The sequence below is a fragment of the Magnolia sinica genome, chromosome 5 (genome assembly GCF_029962835.1).
Source record: "Magnolia sinica isolate HGM2019 chromosome 5, MsV1, whole genome shotgun sequence".
In the NCBI taxonomy this organism is placed as follows: Eukaryota; Viridiplantae; Streptophyta; class Magnoliopsida; order Magnoliales; family Magnoliaceae; genus Magnolia; species Magnolia sinica.
The window spans coordinates 91,233,697-91,254,610 of NC_080577.1; the positions used below are offsets into that span (position 1 = coordinate 91,233,697).

The 20,914-nt window shown below is 39.7% G+C and overlaps 2 protein-coding genes and 1 non-coding gene across 4 annotated transcripts in view; 1 reads left to right on the forward strand and 2 right to left on the reverse strand.

Moving 5' to 3' along the window:
• LOC131246296 (uncharacterized) overlaps positions 1 to 8,530 on the forward strand; it is a 44,033-nt gene extending 35,503 nt beyond the window's left edge. For both annotated transcript variants that reach the window (XM_058246258.1, XM_058246259.1), the window contains exons 12-13: positions 3,956 to 4,013; positions 7,799 to 8,530. In XM_058246258.1, the coding sequence (XP_058102241.1) occupies positions 3,956 to 4,013; positions 7,799 to 8,025 (285 nt within the window). In that variant the 3' untranslated portion in view covers positions 8,026 to 8,530. The remainder of the gene's footprint in view (positions 1 to 3,955; positions 4,014 to 7,798) is intronic.
• Positions 8,531 to 10,062: 1,532 nt separating this feature from the next.
• Positions 10,063 to 10,165, reverse strand: LOC131247583 (U6 spliceosomal RNA). The gene has a single exon (XR_009171861.1). It is a non-coding gene; the product is annotated as a U6 spliceosomal RNA (small nuclear RNA).
• A 7,422-nt stretch (positions 10,166 to 17,587) lies between these two features.
• LOC131247106 (transcription factor MYB61-like) lies at positions 17,588 to 20,680 on the reverse strand. Its single transcript, XM_058247544.1, has 3 exons — positions 20,609 to 20,680; positions 20,361 to 20,515; positions 17,588 to 18,435 (listed from the first exon to the last, which is right to left on the reverse strand). Exons 1-3 carry the CDS (start codon positions 20,678 to 20,680, stop codon positions 17,841 to 17,843), a joined length of 822 nt encoding a protein of 273 aa, XP_058103527.1. The 3' UTR covers positions 17,588 to 17,840.
• Between the last annotated feature and the right edge of the window lie 234 nt (positions 20,681 to 20,914).

Here is a 20,914-nt window from a genome sequence, read left to right on the forward strand (position 1 = left end):
CTTGGAGGAGGTGCAAAAAGCCAAGTTGTGCAGGATTTGGGCTCAGAAGCAAGTTGTGGAGATTTGGGCTCAGAATACTTACAATCTGGCGTTGTTGGGTAAGTGGTGGTGGAGGCTAGGTAAGGTGAAGATTCGACCCTTAGAAGGGTGCTAGTGGAGAAGTACAGGATCATTGAAAATCGTTGGGATATCAAATCTGCTTCTCGTGCTGAGGATCCCACATTTGGAGGTCGATTTAATGCCCTAGCCTTTCTAATGCAGCCTTTCCGTTTTATAGTCGGATATTGTTCTGGAGTTTAATTTTAGGAAGATTCTTGATGTTCTGACAATTCCTCTGCGTTGAGAACTTTGAAAGTCCATATTCAGTTGTAGCCAATGTTTTAAATATCGTTGTCACATAATGTATCACACCCTTGGGATACGGATACATATTGGTTATCGCATGGGATATATCGGTTGTATCGCGTAATGTATCGATGTTGTTGGGAAACATGGGAACATTAGGAAATTGGTCAAATTTTTCATGGAAACTTCGAGGATTGTTGAAAAAGATATTAATACACACTTATAAATCAAGACATTACAAAAAAAAAAAGTGCACATAATAGGGGTTTCCTTTGTATGGGGTCCTAATACATGCAATGTCCAACTGAACTGACGGAAGTATATTTAAAGTCTATTCATATAATTTATAAATGTAAGAAGACATATGGAAACACAAGCAATACATTCAAAAGCAAAAGAAGCATCACTAGATCAGGTTATAGACACGTTTGATTTTGTGTTTGGATACAAAGATTTGCAACTGATTTGTGAGAAATTGAGAAATTTTTATTTTTCCCAATTTTCCGCAACATGCCCCATCTCCCCCAAATCTCGAAATTGAACCTCCAAATCCATGATTTTTCATTGAAAACATGAAGAATCATAGATTTGTAGCTATTTGACATTGATTTAATGTGATTTATAGCCAAAAAATGGATCGAAAATAAAAAATGCTCACTGAATCGAATAGGTGGGATATATCTGCACTGCTTGTGCATTTCGTATCACACAGGTGGGATACAAGATATATTGTGGGATATATCGGCCGATATCGTTGATATTTAAAACACTGGTTGTATCTAATAGGGATGGCATAGTCAATCAGTACTTCAATTGCCTGGGAAGAAGATTTTATGGCGTCCTCTATTCTGGAGGGATCTTAGGAGACAGGGAGATTGCCAGTCTGGTGCATCTGCTGGATCTTCTCAATGACGACTACATCCCCTGTATGGCTGAGGATGGAAGAATTTAGGTTGCAGAACCGAATGCCATCTTCTCATTCAAGTCGGTGGCTAGCTTGATATCATGTGCCGTTGGTATCAGTGAGTTGGATTTCCAGAGATTATGGGCTGCTGCAGTTCCACTTACAGTGAGGGCTTTCACATGGACTGCATGTTTAGGGATAGATTTCTTGCAGTGGACGGTTTGAAGAGGAGAGGAATGACAATGCTGAGTAGGTGTTCGTTGTGCTGTGCAAATGAAGAGATGGTTAGTCACCTTTTAATACATTGTCAATTTGCCAGGGGGGTGTGATCTGAAGTTATTTCAAAATTCAGCACGCAGTGGGTGTTCCAGAGGCAGTAATTTATTTGGTTGATTGCTGGTCAGCTGCTGCTTGGCGTTCAATTGGGCATCTTCTGTGGGGATGGCTGTTCAAGCTTCTCTGTGGTCCATTTGGTTGATAAAGAATGGGAGGTTCTTCAATGGGATGGGCACATTGGTGAGATTGATGGCAAATAGTTGCTTGTATATTGTTTGGCCAAAGCTTACTCTAAATTAGAGGTTTCTTTCTGTCTCTGATTTCCTCCAATTGGTGCAACATTATTTATTGTAATTAGAAGGTTTTGGAAGGAGTTGTAGGTTGGACAGCTACTCCTTGGGATGGTCAAAATTAATTTTGACAGGTGTTCACTGGGAACCCTGGTCCCGTTGGGATTTGTGGGATTGTGCGCCATTCCAATGGCACGGTTTTGATCAAGTTGGAACTGGGGATTCTAATTCTGCTGAAGCAACGTGCACTTGCAGGCAGTGAAGATCATTGCAGATTTTAGTCTATTCCCTGCCATTATCGAAGGTTATTCCAGTAATCTGATATCTTGGGCTAGCATTGGATCTTTGTGCTTTATTATATTAAACCGAACAAAGGAAAGGAAAAAAACCCAGAAAAGTACAAACTAAATATACAAAGGAAAGCCCTGGACTCCAGGAGCGTCTCTGCCTACCAGAGGAAGGCCTCTAACTCTTCTACTTTACAGACCTTAAAAAGTGGCATTCTGGAAGTCCGCGCCACAATGAAACCATTGACTCTATGAAAGATCATTCCAACAGACTCCAATTTGTTGGAAAAAATTCTGTTATTTCTTTTCTTCCAAATAGACCAGATCATTGCTAAAAATCCCAACCTTTGAAGCACTGCCCTTTTTCTGTAAAGCACTTGCCCCTTCCATGCCATCAGAAGAGATTACAGCACTCTGAAGAGCTCCAATACCCGCCTTCAAAGATCTGCTGCTGTGTAACAGTGCGTCAGAAGATTATACATTTCTCATTCCTCAAACACATGATGCAAGCATTTGTGATAATCTCTCGTGTGAAGCCGATCGACGGTGAGCAGCTTTCCTTCTGCAATCCAACCAGAAGTAAGGTTTCCTAAGGTGGTGAATGGCGAAGCTGATTGTCTTGTGAAGATGGGAGTTGCCTGTCTTTGCATTAGTGACAACAGAAATGCAATGAAGTTGTCTTTTCTTTTGTTGGTCTTGTTTTGGTTGGGTTTTGTCTTGTTTTTCTGTGCTCTGTGTTGAGTTCTCTTTTGGGGTTATGTCTGTTTGAACTGCTGCTCTTGGATTTTGGTGTTTAGCCAATTGAAGTTCATTGTTACCCGAAGAGTGAAGATGCCCAGCATTAAGAGCTTCTTTAGAAACCTATTTGAGCTGGTCATTAATTTGTTCAATGAGGGTTTCCTGGGGAAGACATCATGCATTTCAGTCATGATGAGGGTTACTGAATGTTGATGAAGTCTAGCATCCGTGAACCGCAAATGTCCCCTACCATACTTGATTCCCTTCTTGTTTCTGACATAAAGTTTTGGGTTGGGGTCTCAACATTGACTCCAACAAGCCCGGTCACCAACTCTGAGGCAAGCCGGGCGCATGATGACATTTTGTCCAGGGCATTTGTGTCAGATACACCCAATTTACTTGGGGGGAGGTTCCTTTTCTTTCCCTATATAAGTTTTTGTTGCCAGATAAACAGATGTTGGATCCCACTGTCACTGTATTAGTCATTATTTGCTAAATATCATACCCCTTTGCCACTGTTGCCTTGTGGGTCCAGCTTCTCTTGAAACCACTCCACTAATGCTTATGCAGTTTTAGCTGTTGACGATTTGCTAATCCTGCACCTGTGTAGAAGGCAGCCCATCTACATGCCACTATGCATGTGCCAAAATGCACATGAGTGCAAGATCCAAGCTGTCCATCAAGTGGATCCCACTGTGTAGATACCCTGGCCTGAAAATCACGTTGGACACTATGTTAGGCCAAGTTTTCCTAGCCATTCATTTGCCTCATAATTGTGACCCACCTGATCACTGTACCACTCTGGTTTTGTTTAAGGGCATCTACCAGGTGGTCTGACCTGATGTTGGCTTGGATCACACACCTGTTCGCCTTTTTGGCACGTGATGGTGTGTAGATTGGCTGGTTTATATACTCGGTTTGGACTTGCAAACCTAACATATATATACTCAGTGTGGACTTGCAAACCTCTTTAACTATTAAGGTAAACTATTGATTGGATATGGTAGTGAGTTCCTCGCAATATTGTTTTAGTTAAACATGCCTCCCCCCCCCCCCCACCCCCCCTTCTTTTTTATTTTTCTGAATCTTATGACTCCATGTTCTGTTTGGAACAGGTTTTCCTCAAGCAGCATCTTACTAGCCTTGTGATTGATGCAAATTTTGAGGATGAAGGTTGTCTCTCTGTCACACCTGTATTGCTTGACAAGTTCTTATTGCCTTAAGTGTTAGGACCTTGGATTTTTTTTTGGATGGATATTCTGAAACTTCATTAGAGAGAGAGAAAAAAAGAGAGCAGAATACAAATGGAGAGGTCCTCAAACAGGAGCCCAAAAGACAGCAATCAGACAAAGGAACAGCAAACTACCCTAACAAATCCTTGAATAGGCTAAAACCTCATCTCCTATTTCATTTCAGTGGTACACATGACCTGCGATACAGCAACGGCTTTTAGGAATCTGGATTGCATTTCATTTTATAAGCTTTCGTTAATACTGGAAATCTGTTCCGACAAATTGCAGCAGATGAGATTTAACTGTAGAGCTTTAATCTTTCCAAATAAAAAATAAGAAATAAAAAAATGTAGAGCTTTAAATGGATTGCAAAATATAGCAGCCATGTTACCTAAGAATCCTAGACACTTCAAAATGCCCATATCTAATATGTATTGTGTTCTCTTATTTTTCAGACAATTTCCCCAACATGCCAACCTAAGCCTTAATAATTCTGATTTTAATAGCTATATTGATATTAATAACAATTGTAGTAACTACTCGTTATCATAAGGTTTTGATTTGTGAATTGTTTACTCTTAGAGTCTTAAACATGTCTGTAACTTTCTTTTGAATGATCATATGTAACTTTCCAAAACTTATCTTTCAAAAGAAAAAAAAAATTGTAAACTATTTGGAATATATTTCTGTAGTAAGAATTTATAGCCTGTCTAATAATTCCCCAATAACGGTAAATTATTCCAAGGAAGCCATTGCCCATGATCTCCAATATAGGGAGATTATCTCCCCTACACATGCTTCATGTCTAGTAAGGGGTCTAGTAAGGGAGGTGGAATCGGCACCATCTTATTATCAATTTGTGCATACCTTCTGTAGCATCTTCTGCATCACTTGATATTTTCTGAGACAAACATGGTAGGTGTTTCATTGTTGGGTTTGGGTTCTCTTCAGGAGAAAGAGGAGGGGTTTTGTGGTACTTGCTTCCATGTTGGGGAATTTGGAAAGAGAGGCCATATTTTTATGATTGTAGTATCCCCAGTTGGCAATTGCTATGAATGGTGATGATTTGATCAAATGAGCTCTCAGTTGATAAATTTTTGGGAGTGTCTATGATGTTCTCCATTATTGGGTCACTGTCATAAAAAGTGAGAGTCAAAACTCAAGAAGCGCCGGTGGTTGCATCCTCCGAGTCTTTACTTGAAATTAAATTTTAAGGGTTCTTATGGGAACCTTGTCCTTGGTGGTATGGTGTCCTCGGTGGTTACATCCTCCCGCTCGTTAGATTAGTTGGTGGAGACAGCATAGTGTGTGTGAGTGTACCAGGATTCAGATACTGGTAGTGTTACCTTTCAAAAAAAAAAAACAAAAGAAAAAGAAAAAAGAAAAAAGAAGAAGAGATGATTGGGCAAGGTGCAGTTGCCTTTTCCTTATCTAATCACTTGGGTGGAAGCGAATGAATAGGGCGGTGGGTTCGGTCCAACAGTATCCATACCTAGCTAACTGGTTTCGGGTCTTACCGGGTCTGGGTCTTGTTCTTGTAGAGCTAGACCTGGATCCGTTTGGCTTCAGCCGTTCCGGTACCTGTTGAGTCTTTGGATTTTGGTTTCAAGTTGGATTCATGACAAATAAGAGCATTCACATAGTGGGTCTCGCCCAATGGATGGATTAGATTGCACACATGCCACTTGGACACATACATGGTGTGTAAACAGGCTCTCTAATACGTTTGTGGCATAGGGGACCTCCTTTTGTTGCTAGAATAATCAATATATATCTAATATATTGCAATACCTTTAAAAATAATTAGGCCTGACCGAGATTCGACTTGACCTGACCAGACCTGACCCGATTTTAATGGAGCCCAAGTTGATGGACTCGACATGAACCCAACCATACCCGATTTTTGACTGCGTTAAAAAAGGTGAGACCTGAACCTGACCTGATTTCTTAATGGGTCGAAAAATTGCAACCGGATCTGTTAAAATCAATTGTGTTCCCATGGGTCTGTGAACCTATTGATAGCCCCATGTATGAAGCAGGCCTTCTTTCCCTTAGAGAAAAGTTATATTTATCAAGTGCCTTTCCTCTCTCTCTCTCTCTCTCTCTCTCTCTCTCTCTTCTCTCTCTCGCAAGCACCTAGCTAGTTTAATGCATTACATTGTGCCCCTTCGAAGTTTCTCTTGTCAAGTGAATGAAAAAAATTGTTAGTGAAAATAAGATTTGCGAAGATGAATCTGTGCAGATCATATCAAAATACAAGATTATGAATCAGGCATAAAATTCCTAGCATAAGTTGCAAGACATTCCATGCCAAGATTTGTATCTTTGTCCAGCAATGAGCTTTCGCCTTCCATAGAGAATCCACTCACCTCTTTGTGACTTGGGGACAGTCTCAAGATGTCTGGCAATTCCTATACTTTCAACTTCTGGTTGGTTCACAGCTTCTTCTAGCCCCAGACATCCACATCATTCGTGCTTCAGATGTCTGCAGGTCCTGATATGCTTACCTGGACAGGGTCATCTGTTGGCTGTCTCACTATCTTCCCAAGCAGGAGAGTGCAAATCATAATTTGAGTTAGTGGGGACATGCGTTTCCATGGCTGCTATTAAAAAAATGTCCGCAACTCCTGTTCAAGACTGAATCTGGGGTTAATACAGATTTTGGATTTAGTAAGTGGCCATTGCTCTCTTATTCTCAGGCAGGTGAAGCTGTGGCAGATGGGCTTCCCATACTAGCTTTGGAAATCCTGCCTCTTATCTCATTGCCCTGTTTCATTCAATCTTCACAGGTTCAAACCTACCTAGAAATGTGTTTTTAATTTTGTGTTTGATTCGACCATGTAATGAAAAGATCACCCATTCGAAAATCTTATATATATATATATATTATAACATTTGGAGTTGTGATTTGGTAATTCGAGCCTGGCCAAACTGCCATGTTCTGAGCTGATGAATGAAGTCTCAATACATTAGTTGCAGTTGTAGGCTAAACTTTTGTCATTTTATTTAGGGGTTGTTTGGATACCTGTATAGTCGTTAAGTTGTAATCCTATTACAGGTAATCTAATTACAGGTGTAAAGTGTTGACATGCGGTCCTGTTTGGCTTTAAGTTGTAATCTGATTACAGGGAAACAGTTGTGTGTGTTTGGATGACTTGAAATCTATTTACAGCCTGTAATTAAGTATTCACTCACAACATAGCTTGGAGTGGTAAATCCTTTTAAAATAATCAAACGACATAAAGTTTTTATGTAAGATAGATCATTGGGATAAGCCCAACTCAGTAAAGCCTGTGGCCGAGGGAGGGAGGGAGGGCCGATTACAGCTTGCAATCTGATTCAGTCAGATTTACCCATCCAGACACCCCCTTTAATATGATTACCTGTAAACAGATTCGTACTTAAGGACTTTGCAAGCATCCAAATGACCCCTTATTTTTCTTTTGTGTATTATCCCCTCCATTGAATTTCAGACAGTTTGGATGCATTTAGAATATGGAAGTTGGTGTTTATGTCTGTCCTGTTTGATAGATGCATCTACCCTTTCTGCTTTTTGTAATACAAACTACATAACATTGTATTACCAAAAGTAGAAGGGTGTTTCTACAGAATCTGGCGGTGTAAATAGAAGCTCCTTATAATTTTTATTGAATGAAATTGAGAGCATCTGACATTTATTTTGATTATATACACAACTCACTTTCGTTGATTCCATTGTCTGTGCAGTTTCAGAAGCTGCAGGCATTTCTCAGCAACCGAAAGAGTTGAAAGAGTCTGAATGTACAGGAATCGAAGGTGACGACGAATCTGAAGGTGACCATGAAACGGTGCATCGGAAAAGAAAGAAGTCATCTAAATCTAAAGACAGAGATCGACGCAAGAGGGTGAAGTCAAAAAAAAGCAAGAAGATTCCTCAAGATGATGATGATGATAACAATGACAATGCATTATAATGTTACAGGCCATGGCTTATTATTCTTTTTCTTCAGCGGGCATGTGACAAGGCTAAGGGAAGGTGAGAAAGCTCGAGCATTAGAACAGCGACATGAGCATGTAAGTTACCCTGCTACAAGAGCACGCCTATGAATGGATTTGCTGAATGTGATTGCGGGTCAATCCATGTAATGGCTCATACCATTCAATGTCCCACTTAGAGGTTTTCCAACTGGTTGGGAGGTAGAGGCTTTTTGTTGTGTTTTTTCAGATTACTGATAAAGGATCGTATTCATTATTTTGTAAGGACTTTCATTGTGGCGCATATGATCCTTGGTGATAGATGCTCCCATATGATCAGGCATTGGTTTTGACAGATTTACTTTGGCTGGATGATTGTTAGCATGGCGAATCAGATGGACGGTTAAGAGGAAACATAGGCAGGTCCAAGTTCAAAATGCAAACTTGGTCAGTAGGAATATTTTGTAAAATTTATGCTGTTATAATTTTTGGGATTGTGGTGAACTTAGTGGGTCTCACACACTTTGAATGGTCTAGATCGACTTAAAATGTGTGGAGTTTGATGTAAACCCGAACTGGAATACACCTTGATGTAAAAAAGAAAAAGAAAAAGAGGATAATTTGGGGTTTCAGCAGTTGGATTTGGATATATTTCAATGACCCGAACTGTTTTTCTGATAGTATTCTCCTTGATGGGGGTACCCAAAAAGAACTCTCAGATTGAATTCATAAGAAAGGTTATATTGGCCATCCGTGATTAAAGCTAAAGAGCCGAAGTAATGAAAAAAGGTTGAAATGATCCAATTTTAGGAGGTTTTATTTATTAATATCCGCCAAAGTGAGACACATCTGGATAATTGGAAGGCGATCCAGATTTATTAGTGTATGATATTGCCATACGTGGGAATGCATTTTAGCAGACTTTGCCTGTAAAAGGGATGCCTCGTGTCATTTTCTGAGGGAAAATCAGTGAAAACAGCACATTGGGGTAGATTTTGGATAACCCACTGGCTAATTTCTAAATATATTGTACTGTGGCATCCTGTTTGTCAAGGTGTGGGTCCAGTTTCAAGACATGGAGCCATTTGAGCCTTCTGCCTCAGTTATAACCATCCATCCGTTGTGGGAGGGAGTCCTTGGTCACACTCAATTTGGGATCTGGTGGGATTCCCACCTTTGGATGTGCCTATGCTGATCATGGTTTTGCTACTTGGATATTCTTTGGAGATGGAACCTCAGTTTTTGTTGTTGTTGTTGTAAATATTGCTTATTTTTTAAAAACCATATGAAAGGCGATGGAATCAGGATCCAGATCAAACTCAACCCTGGACCTAGTCGTGGACCAAAGTATGGATGTAAATCCCATTATTCATGCTTTTGGCAAACAAACGACAACAGAAACACAATTTTTCCAATCTACATTTCAATGAATCCAAATAGGTCCAACGGTATAACAGTATCCAAATAGACCCAAGCATACTCTCTGGATTGGTCCATCATAGGACAAATGCAAACATGGTCCACGTCTTTTTTGGAACATGGGTTTAGTGATTACGCCCATCACCATTTTTAGCCATGCCATGGATTGGCCCACATGACCAAAATTAAGCCAACTGTAAACGATCAATGGGTGGCATCCGACTAATGAACCACGTGTATGTGTCTTGCCAATGAAGCGAGGTTTGACCAGTCAGATAACTGGAGTATCTATGCGCCTGGCTAGATCAAAGGCTCAGATCAACTACAGCTTCCTGTACCTTGTTATAAATGAAATTTGAGATGATAGACCCTCAGAAGCAGCACATATGCCAAACTGGCCGGCAGCTGGACATTGTTGCAAGCCCGAAAAAAAAAATTTGGACCATTTTTCAATTTGTTCATGTCATCGACTAACGAACCGCGTGTATAGTAGATTGCCAATGAACTGAGGTTTGGCCAGTCAGATAAAAAAAAACAGGCTGCTGCACTAATAGGGCAGGCTACATCCATGAGAAAATAGGGTAAAAATAATACATCTATGAGAAAATAGGGTAAAAAAAAATTTGGACCATTTCTCGATTTGTGCGTGTCATCCTTGCGCAGGGGCCATGCTAATCTTCTCTGTATCGTTCCAATTTTATCGGATGTCTCCAAAGAGACAAATTAAGTAGCATCCTTGCTGCTTTCTAAAGAGGTGGAAATATAAAAAGCTATCCAATGTGGGACTATCTTTTTTTTTTTTTTTTCCGAATAACACTTGACGGAACTGCCTATCCATTTTACAAAGCCATTACCTTTCTTTAAGGGGTAAGAATCATCATTTACTTATATATATATATATATATATATATATATATATATATATATATATATATATATATATATATATATATATCCTGAAAAGGATTGATAAAGGCACCATCCTCCATGGACCATGCCTGAGAAACGCCGGGATCTGGATTCTCCTCTCTTCACATTGCACTTGTGCGAGATCTGGGCTCTTTTGGTAGGCCCCACCGTGTGTACGCCATTTCCCAAAATCCGGTGGGTGAAGCCATCAGGCGGGCCGCACGTGTATAGAGATAATCAATGCTCGGAGAGAATTAATCCGGTTGGTGCAGCGATACGGTGGGCCGCACGTGTAAAGAAATAGTAATGGTTATAGAAAATCAGGCTGGTGCAGCCATCAGGTGGGCCGCACGTGTAAAAAGAGTCTACGCTTAAGAAAATCCGGTTGGTGCAGCCAATGGTGGACCGCACGTGTATAAAAATAGTGGATGGTTACACAAAATCACACAAATTCAGGCTGGTGCGACCATTAGGTGGGCCACACCACAAGCAACAATGGGATAAGGGAGGCGGATTGAGTGTAACAATGGGGATAAGGGAGGCGGATTAAGTACAGAGTAAACTTTGTGGGCCCCACCGTTTATGTATTTGTCTTATCCACACCGTTCATCTATTTTTCCATATCATTTTCGGTTATGAGTCTAAAATTGAAGCATTTCCAAAGCTTAAGTGGACCATACTACAGTAAACAGTGGGGATACTGACGTCCTTGTAACCTCCCTAGGGCCGACAGTGATGTTTATTTGTCATCCTACCTTTTCATGAGGACAAACAGACATGGATGAAAGGAAATCACAAATGTCAATTTTGATTCAAATTTTGTGTGGCCCTAAAGAAGTTTTCAACCGTGGGCATTCAATTCACACTATTTCCTGTGGTGTGGTCCACTTGAGCATTGGATATGCTTAAATTTTGGGATTATGCCTTAAAATTAGCTGCTAAAATGGATTGCCGGTGTGGATAATGGACATACATTACGATGGCCCCACAGAGTTTGCTGAGTATGCATTCCACTTCCGGAGATGAGAAGCCAACCATGTGTTTGTGTGTGTGGAGCCACCATGGTGAGTATCTTTCATCAAAACCACTGGTTAATCTGGTGTAACTAACCAAGATGAATTAAGATGCAAAAATCAGTCTCCTCTAGGACTTGGGCAGGCCATGCATTGCAAAGTTAAAGATTTTATTTGTAAAGTTAAAGATTTTAGGGGTAATTTTACATCATTCCGTGTAGTTGAACGATCGCATAGACAATACGCAGAGTTGCGTAAGTGCGAGATTTGTTTCCTATTTCGATTGTGATTCACCTAGAGGCTATATATATATAGGTGTAATCGGAATTAAGGTGTATCTCAGAGCTTTTTAATTAGTTCATAAGGCTTTCAAGGGCTTGTGAGGGGAGATTCGAGGTTTGTTCGATTCAGGTATTCTCTTTATCTTTTGTAATTTCTACTTTCATAGTGATATTTGTAGCTTTGTGCTATAGTTTTTTTCCGAAAGGATTTTTCCACGTTAAATTCAGAGTGTTTATGATTGGACTTGGTTATTGCGATTGGAGTGCTTTATTTGATTCATCTCTGTGTACTTCTGTGGTTCCCCAACAAGTGGTATCAGAGCTTATCGCTGGGGCGCATATTGAATCTGAAATAGAGTATTAATGGCTTTTAATCCCAAGTTTGATGTTGAGAAATATTTTAGAAAAAATAATTTCGAATTATGGAAGGTCAAGATGATCAGTCTCCTAATTTAACAAGGATTGGATGATGCACTTCTTGAGAAGTGACCGGAATTTATGACAGATAATGAATGAAAAAGATGGATAAGAAATCGAGAATCTCCATACAATTGTGCCTAACGGATGAGGTCCTCTACAATGTCATGAGAGAGAAACTGCAGCAAGTTTATGGGCAAAGTTAGAGGACATATATGTGAAGAAATCTCTTGTAAATCACCTATACTTGAAGCTTCAGTTGTTGAATTTGAAGATGGCAGAGGGAGGTGATGTTGATGCCCACATTAGCAACTTTAATAAGATGATTTACAAATTGCTGGATGTCGAGGAAACGATTAAAGATGAGGCTCAGGCATGCATCTTGTTTAATTCTCTCATAACCTCGTATGAGTCATTCAAGGACTCGTTGTGCACCGATAGATCGACCATTAGTGTTGATACTGTTATCTCAGCCCTTCAAGGAAAGTCGATGAGAAAGAAAAACGGTGACGTGTGTGCCTCTACCGATGCATTGGTTATGAGGGGACGAAATTCTGAGTAGGATAGTGGATCTTCTTGATCGAGATCCAAATCCAAGGACAAGTGCAAGGGAAAGTTAAAATGTTGGAATCGTGGGTGTCTAAGCATATGAAGAAGGACTGTACAAATCCTACGGCAAGAAGAGAGAACTCAGAAGTTTCTTCCAGGGAAGCCAACACTGCTGAGTCTGATGAAGGTACAAGTGGAAGTGATGTGTTGTCAGTATGTATGATTAGACATTTATACGATGATCGTATGGATGAGTGAATTTTGGATACTGGAGAATCATATCACATGATTCATCTGGTTCACTAGTTATATAGAGTGTGACGGTGGCTAGGTATTTATGGGCAATGACAATGCTTGTAATGTGGTGGGTGTTGGATCGGTGCGCATCAAGATGTTTGATGGCATGGAGCATACCTTAATCGAGGTGAGACACGTTCCTGGCATGAGGAGAGCTTGATATTTCCTAGAGCACTCGAGGCGCTTGGTTGTAAGTTTACTGGTTTTGTTCATATCCTTAAAATTTTAAAAAGGGCACTCGTTGTTATGAAGGCACAGAGGAGCAGAAACCTTTACAGACTGATCGTGAGTACTTCATTGGGTGGAGCTGCAATGTTTGTAAAGGATTCCACGTTTGCACATATGTGGCATGCACATCTGGGCTACATGAGTGAGCGGCGCATGAAGGTACTTTTTGACTGTTGTTTAATTCTAGCTTTTAAAAGTTTTGATTTAAGCATATACAAGCATTGAATATATGGTAAACATTCAACATTATCTTTTAAATCTGGAAAACATGTATGCAGGGGTATTTTTGATTATGTGCATTCTAATGTATAAGGGCCGTTGTCCGTGGTTTTCGTTGGAGGCTTAGCATGGTTTGTTACGTTCATTGACGACTACTCCAGGAAAGTGTGTATTTATTTTATGAAAAGTAGATATGATGTTTTCACCAATTTCAAGCAATGGAAGGTGATGGTGGAAAAACAACCAGGGCGAAAGGTGAAGGTACTAAGGACAAATAACGATAAAGAATTTACTTCAGGTGAGTATAATCAATTCTTCAAGAATGAAGGGATTGTGAGGCACAACACAGTGCATTACACACCAAAGCAAAACGATACAACTGAGTGGATGACTCATACTCTCTTCGAGAGGCCCCGATGCATGATTAGTAATGCTAGGTTGAGTAAGGATTTGTGGACTGAGGCCATTAATATGGCTTGTTACTTAGAGAATCGGTTCCTTATATGACCATTGATTGTAAAATTTCAGAACAAGTATGGAGTGGTCAACAGATAGACTACTCAACATTGCGTGTGTTTCGTTGTGAAGCTTACTCTCACATGTACCGTCAATTTAAAGAGATAAGCTAGAACAAAGAGTTAAAAAGTACATCTTTGTTGGCTATGGTGGTAGTGTGAAAGGGTACAGGCTGTATGACCGGGTCACACGGAAAATCATCATTAGCCATCCTGTCAAGTTCGACGAAGGATCTTAGTTCCGTAAGGATGAGCACAAGGAACTGAAAAAGTTGGTTGTCGACGTTTAGGTAGACACAGATGACATTTAAGCTGACATAAATACGCAGACAGAAGAACAAGAGGTGGAGTAACCATCTGTGAGAAGGAATCCACCACGAGATTGCAGGTTACCGATGAGATACATAAATGATTCTAATATCGTATATGCCCTCATTACGAATGAGCGAGACCCTTCTACTCTTTATGAGGCTCTTGATGAGCCTGGTGTAGAAAAGTGAAAAGTTGCGATAGATGCTGAGATTGACTCTTTGTACAAGAACGAAATGTGAGACCCGATGAAGCTTCCCGTTGGTTGAAAAGCGATTGGGTGCAAGTGAATCTTTAAGAAGAAACATGATAGGTACAAGGCAAGATTAGTAGTGAAGGGTTACGTTCAAAGAGAACGCGTTGACTTAACTGAGATATTTGCGTCGGTTGTGAAGCAAGTATTCATCAGATTCGTGTTGGCGCTGGTTGCCTAATACGATCTTGAGCTGAAATAAATGGATATAAAGACAACCTTCCTACATGGAGAATTGGAAGAGTAGATCTACATGAAGCAATCAGAAGGCTTCGAAATAAAATGGGTAGAGAATAGGGTTTGCAATTTAAAGAGGTTGTTGTATGGCCTGAAACAGTCGCCTAGACAGTGAAATAAAAAGTTTGATTCTTTTATGGTGAGTTAGAAGTTTACTAGGAGTGAATATGATCGTTGTGTCTATTACAAGACACTGAGTGATGAGAAATTTATTTTCCTGGTATTGTATATTGATGACATGCTGATCGCCAGTCATATGTTTGAGATCAATTTACTGAAGACTCAGTTATCAGGGACATTCGAGATGAAAGATATGGGGGCTACAAAAAGAGTTCTCGGCATTGATATACACAGAGATATGAAAACAAGTAGGCTTTGGTTATCTTAGAAAGAATACCTTGAGAATGTGTTGATGAAGTATATGATGGACAAAACAAAGCTGGTCAGCGTTACTCACACGGTTCATTTTAAGCTTTTCTCAGAATAACGTCCTAAAATAGATGAGGAAAAATAAGTTATGTCTAGTGTGCCTTATTTAAATGTGGTAGACAGTTTGATGTATGACAAGGTCTACACTGGATCAGATATTTTATATGCGGTTGGTGTTGTTAGCTGATACATGTCTAACCATGAAAAACAACATTGAAAAGTAGTGAAATGGCTAATTCGATACATTTGAGGTACGCAGGACTATGTTTTATCTTTTGAGAAATTAGGAGCCAAGTTAGTATGATATGTGGATTTGATTACGCAGACAATGAGGATTCTAGAAAGTCGACTTTATGGTACTCGTTTGTGCTAGCGAGTAGGGCAATTAGTTGGATGTCGAAGCTTCAGTTTGTGGTGACTCTTTCCACAATCGAAGCTTAGTATATGGCTGTGACGGAGCCATTTAAGGAAGGTGTTTGGTTGATGGGGATGATAAATCAGTTGAGGCTTTAGCAGGAGGCCATGACATTTAATTGTCACAACGAAAGCATGATTAATTTAGCTAAAAGCCGTTTATCACTCACGTATTAAGCATATTAATGTTCGTCACCATTTTATCAAACAAGTGCTTGAGAAAGGAGGCGTAACTCTAGAGAAGATTCACATGAGCATGAATATGATGGACATGCTCACAAAGGTGGTTCCCATAGAGAAGTTTAAGTTTTGTGTAACTTTTGTGGGCTTAGTGAAGGCGTAAATGAAGACGGAGTGTGCACGAGAAGCAATGGTGGAGCTATGATGCAAGGAAGAATTAGATAATAGAAAAAATGAACTATAAAGAATGACGATTGAAGATATGGTGGATATTGTTGATTGATGTCTTAAATATGTAAATCAATACGCCGGTCGATGACAGTTTGATGCCATCTAAGTCCGTCTTAATGTCATCGTAAAAATATGGAATTTCTCATGTTAGTTGTTGGACACGTTAGGTGTCCTACTTGATCCCATCGAAAGAGTTTTAGTGTCATCAAGGTTGTTCGATGACATCGAAGGCTTGACTGATGCCATTGGAAAAATTTGGAAAACCCATGATTTATTGCTTGAATGTTTGGTGTTTAGTTTGATGTAATAAAAAATTGTTCGATGACATTGAAGGTTGTTCGATGCCATCGAAGTCTCATCAAAGGTGCCATCGAACGATCGCGCAGAAAATACACAAAGTTGCGTAAGTACGGGATTTGTTTCCTATTTCAATTGTGATTCACCTAGAGGCTATATATATGAGTGTAATCGGGATTGAGGTGTATATCAGAGCTTTCTAATTCGTTCCTAAGGTTTTCAAGGGCTTGTATGGGGAGATTCTAGGCTTGTTCAAATCGGGTATTTTCTCTTTCTTGTAATTTCTACTTTCCTAGTGATATCTGTCGCTTTGTGCCATGGTTTTTTCGAAAGGCTTTTTCCACGTTAAATTAAGAGTGTTTTTTATTAGACTTGGTTGTTGCGATTAGTTTGCTTGATTCATCTTTGTGTGCTTCTGTGGTCTCCCAACAGAACCACCCAACTAATGGGCCACCTCATGGATTGTTTAAGGTGAAAGAAATTGTTGGAGTTATTTTTTTTAATTTTTATTTTCCCTACCATTGGATCTATACTCTTTTCCAGACTTCTACTCCAAAATTTTTTAATCATCCAAAAATAAAACGAATTCATGGATGCAAACATATGTTCGTTCACAAGTACAATTCAAAAATTTACAAATGACTGGAGAAAATTCCTATGTATTCAGATCTTTTCTTCCCCAACCCTTATGGATATGTGCAAATTCCATGGTAAAAAATTTACAAATGACTGGTGTTTTGTATTGATAGGGGAATATCCAAGGTCATGGTAGAATCCGACTCTAGAATGGTGATTGACATTCTCTCCGATCAGTCCGAGATTCTGTGGAAGTGGAAACCTTGGGTTGCTAGGATAAACTATTTGAAAGGTCTGGGTTGCTTCTCCTTTACTCACATTCCCAGGGAAGGCAACGGTCCCGCAGATGGAATGGCCCGGGAAGGGAGCTGGAATCAGTCGGCATCGCTGCATCTTCACTTGGCTTCGCTCCCTTTGCAGGTTCCCGGCCTGATCTTTCTGGACAAGGTCGGGTTAGGGTCACTCAGAACCGTCTCATATAACTTTTAACTGTGAGGTTTCTCTTTTGCACTTCTAGAATTTCTTGTACATAGGTGGTCGATTTGTGACCCCTTATGATAGGTCCCCTCGATTATTTTGTAGCGGGGATGGCCCGAATGGCTTCCAAAGCAGTGCAGGTTGTAAATCCGTTTTAGATATATGAATGAAATCTACCCCTTAAATTTTTTTTTTATATTAAAGTACAAATTCCATGATATAGGAGTTAACACCAGGTCAATGAAATTTGATCAATGACAAATGCTAAGACTACACGCAACAAGTACAAATGCCACACGTGTATGCAATATCCATGCTATTTACAAGGTGGGGCTTCACTGTCACATATGGTCATCAGATGGACACGTGTATGGAAAACATGGACTATTGGGAAAGTTAGATGAAAGCTTGACATTAATTGGAGATTTCTGGGGCCCCTGACAACTAGTTTGGCCTATTTTTGGGCCATGAAAGATACATGACTGGCCCACCTGATGAACGGCCTGGATCTCATGCACACATGTGACATTGGCAGGAATGGCTGGCGAGAGTAGGTGATTTGCCTTATCTCTTGGATTCCTCTTCCAAATTTACAGGCGCAGTAGATGCCATTGAACTAATGTCCCCACTTGTGCTGTCCCCGAACCAAGGTTCACCTCCGTTGTCTCCAAACTCATGCCTTAAATACTCACTGAGATTATTAGGTGAATCTCCTCCCAACATAAAATCATCAACGAAGTTCTCACCAGCACCATGAGAACTTTCACCAACCCATGAACTGATTTTCGATGTAGGGCCCACTGATCCAGTGGCGAACAGTTGGGGTTGATCAAGAGCCTCTCCATTCAATGTCGGTTCTAATGGTAGAGACATGAAAGGAGGGAGACATGCATCAAGAGAATGGCTGTTAATACTACTGATACCATTACTGTTAGTAGCAGTAGTAGAAGATGACGATTGTGTGATTATACTGGCGACAATCACATTTTCCACGGATTTGATCCATTGCTTGACATAATCAGAGAAGAAAGGATTCAAGGGCTGATGGGTGATTGGGTTTAGTCCTTCAAGGATCAAACGCTTCCTTAATCTTGTGTTCCAAAAGTTCTTGATCTCATTGTCGGTCCTCCCAGGCAATTGGGAAGCCATAACTGCCCACCTGAAAATGCAAATTAGAAACAAAATGAAATTTTATCCTAAGAGATATAAGGCCATGGAAAAGAGGGTCCCATTGCTATATTGTGAGTAATAATATTCTAATGGTTGCACATGGGGAAATGAATAGTCATTTAACATTTATTGCTAGTGATGCAATGCAAAACTGATGTAAGATAGGTCATCGACGATTTAATGGAGTGGCATGATTACATGAATTCAGGATGAAAGGGCCAAGATCAGCAAAAAGCAGCTTAACAAGTACTGTAACTTTGCAACTAGTTATTGGAACTGCGAGTATGATATATCATTGAAAAGCGAGCTATCGGGGAACCCTACAACCAATTGACAGGGTTAGTTGGCCTTGTCTCATTTCTCAAAAAAGAAAAGAAAAAAAAAAGATGGTCGTTTTTAGGAGTAAAGTTCTATTTTAGATCCAAACTTACTAGAAAATTTACATTTCTAGTAATTTTAGGGTTTTAAGAGACCATTCCCATCTCAAAATTCTTGGTTGGTTACCTTCGAGTGGTTTACGAGTTTGAGTCGATTTAGGCATCTTTATTATTTTTAGCAAGTTCATTATTTCAGCAGAGTTTTTAATTTAAATCTATTTAAGAGTTTAAGCTTATTTAAATATATAAAGTTTGTAAAGAACCATTCATTCACTATTTTCAATGCTATTCTTGTTTTTAGAGATTTTGTGTCCTGTGGATTCAAGGATTAGCTTAGAGGAAGAAGACGGTGATCTTTCCTCCATTCCTAGAACCCCTACATTAGAAACATCCATAGCGAGAGGTTACTATGGGTGAATCTTTATTTCGTCAAGTTGGAATGGATGAATAATTTCATTGTTAGGTGTCAGAAGTTGGAGCACTTGCTTTGACATTTTAAAAGGTGACGGGATCAAGCAGTGACCCACTTCTCATCTCCATCGATGGCTAGACTTCCACAGCAAAAGTTTGCCATTGATATTCTCAAGTTGAATAATTTACCACTTTCAAGAAGAATTTAATCTACCACTACTGTTATCGTTGTTGTGGTTGCTAATGTTGTCTTCTTCACCTTATTTTATTTTTTCTCACACAATAAGAAAATAAAGATTCCAGAGAAAGATATTTGTGACAAAGCTATGTGAAGACTTAGGCACCACATCTTACTGTTTTATTATTAAATAGGATTATTTAATATTCTAATGTTGATAACAGTATAAACCAAAGATGAAAACAATAGTATATGAAGGAGAAACAGACTAGAAATTCCTCTGCTTCTATGATTGCAGGACACCAATAAAAAAAGTGTCAAGACTTTTTCTTCCATTTTTCCCTTTGGTCCAATCAAAGGTTGAGATGCTGATATCATTAGGTGAGTTCAATGGACAATACCATCTTTATTATTGTTTAATTACTAGTATACATGAGAGAGAGAGAGAGAGAGAGAGAGAGAGAGAGAGAGAGAGAGAGAGAGAGAGAGAGAGAGAGAGAGAGAGAGAGATGGCGCTTTTTGCGGATTCGGCAAAAGACAAGGGGGAAGAAAGGTGTAGATGGGGTTCCTACTTTGCATCCGACCTGAATGAATTGTATAACTATAAAGTCTAAGGCTGCGTATGGCTCGGCCCATGAGAAATATAAGTTTGATTTTTTGAGGGGATTTCTTCCCCCAATACAATTTCAAAAAATCACAGTCCATGTTCGTGTTGGATGCAAAACAGCACCTTCTACCAACTACAATGAAATGAGTCCCGTCTCGTGATTTTTGGAATTCTTCAAAGAGTAGAAATTCGGAATTCAACAATTTCAAGGTCATTTTAGAATTACAAGTACTCCTGTACAATTCTACTGGGGGGGAATGATTCGGGAAAAATATGAAATAAAATTAGGAATATTCTCCCAATAAAATCTCCACGCAGGAGAGGAAGAGCTGATAACTCACTTGTTTCCAAGAGCAGCGTGGAGTTGGATTATGAGGTTTTCCTCCTCGGCTGTAAAATTCCCTCTTCTTATATTTGGCCTCAAGTAATTCATCCATCGCAGCCGTGCCGACTTCCCACATCTCGACAATCCTGCGACAAAAAAAAAAAAAAAAAACTAAAATAAAATCAAATAAAAAGGACCAACTAATGAATTATATGAGAAATGATCTTGCTTATAAAATATACACAGAAACTCAGGTGTATAAACCATCTCTATAGTCGTGTGGTGATTGCGAAGTGAAGTATTGGACAAGCTGTCTAAAGAGATGACACTGAACATTTCTAGCACTGCCAATCATAGCCACTGATAAGATATTTAGCAACGACCACTTCATTTTTTTCAGGCTACGTTCCATGGTAGAGGTTTTCCATATAGGTATTGCTTTGACAATAACAATAGCTATACACTAAACTTCAGTGTATAGTTCATAAGGATTGCCCATCATCTTGCTGTAAATTCTCTATGGGCATGGACCTGCTTTGGGTGGGACGAAGCGCCAACTAGTGTTAGGGT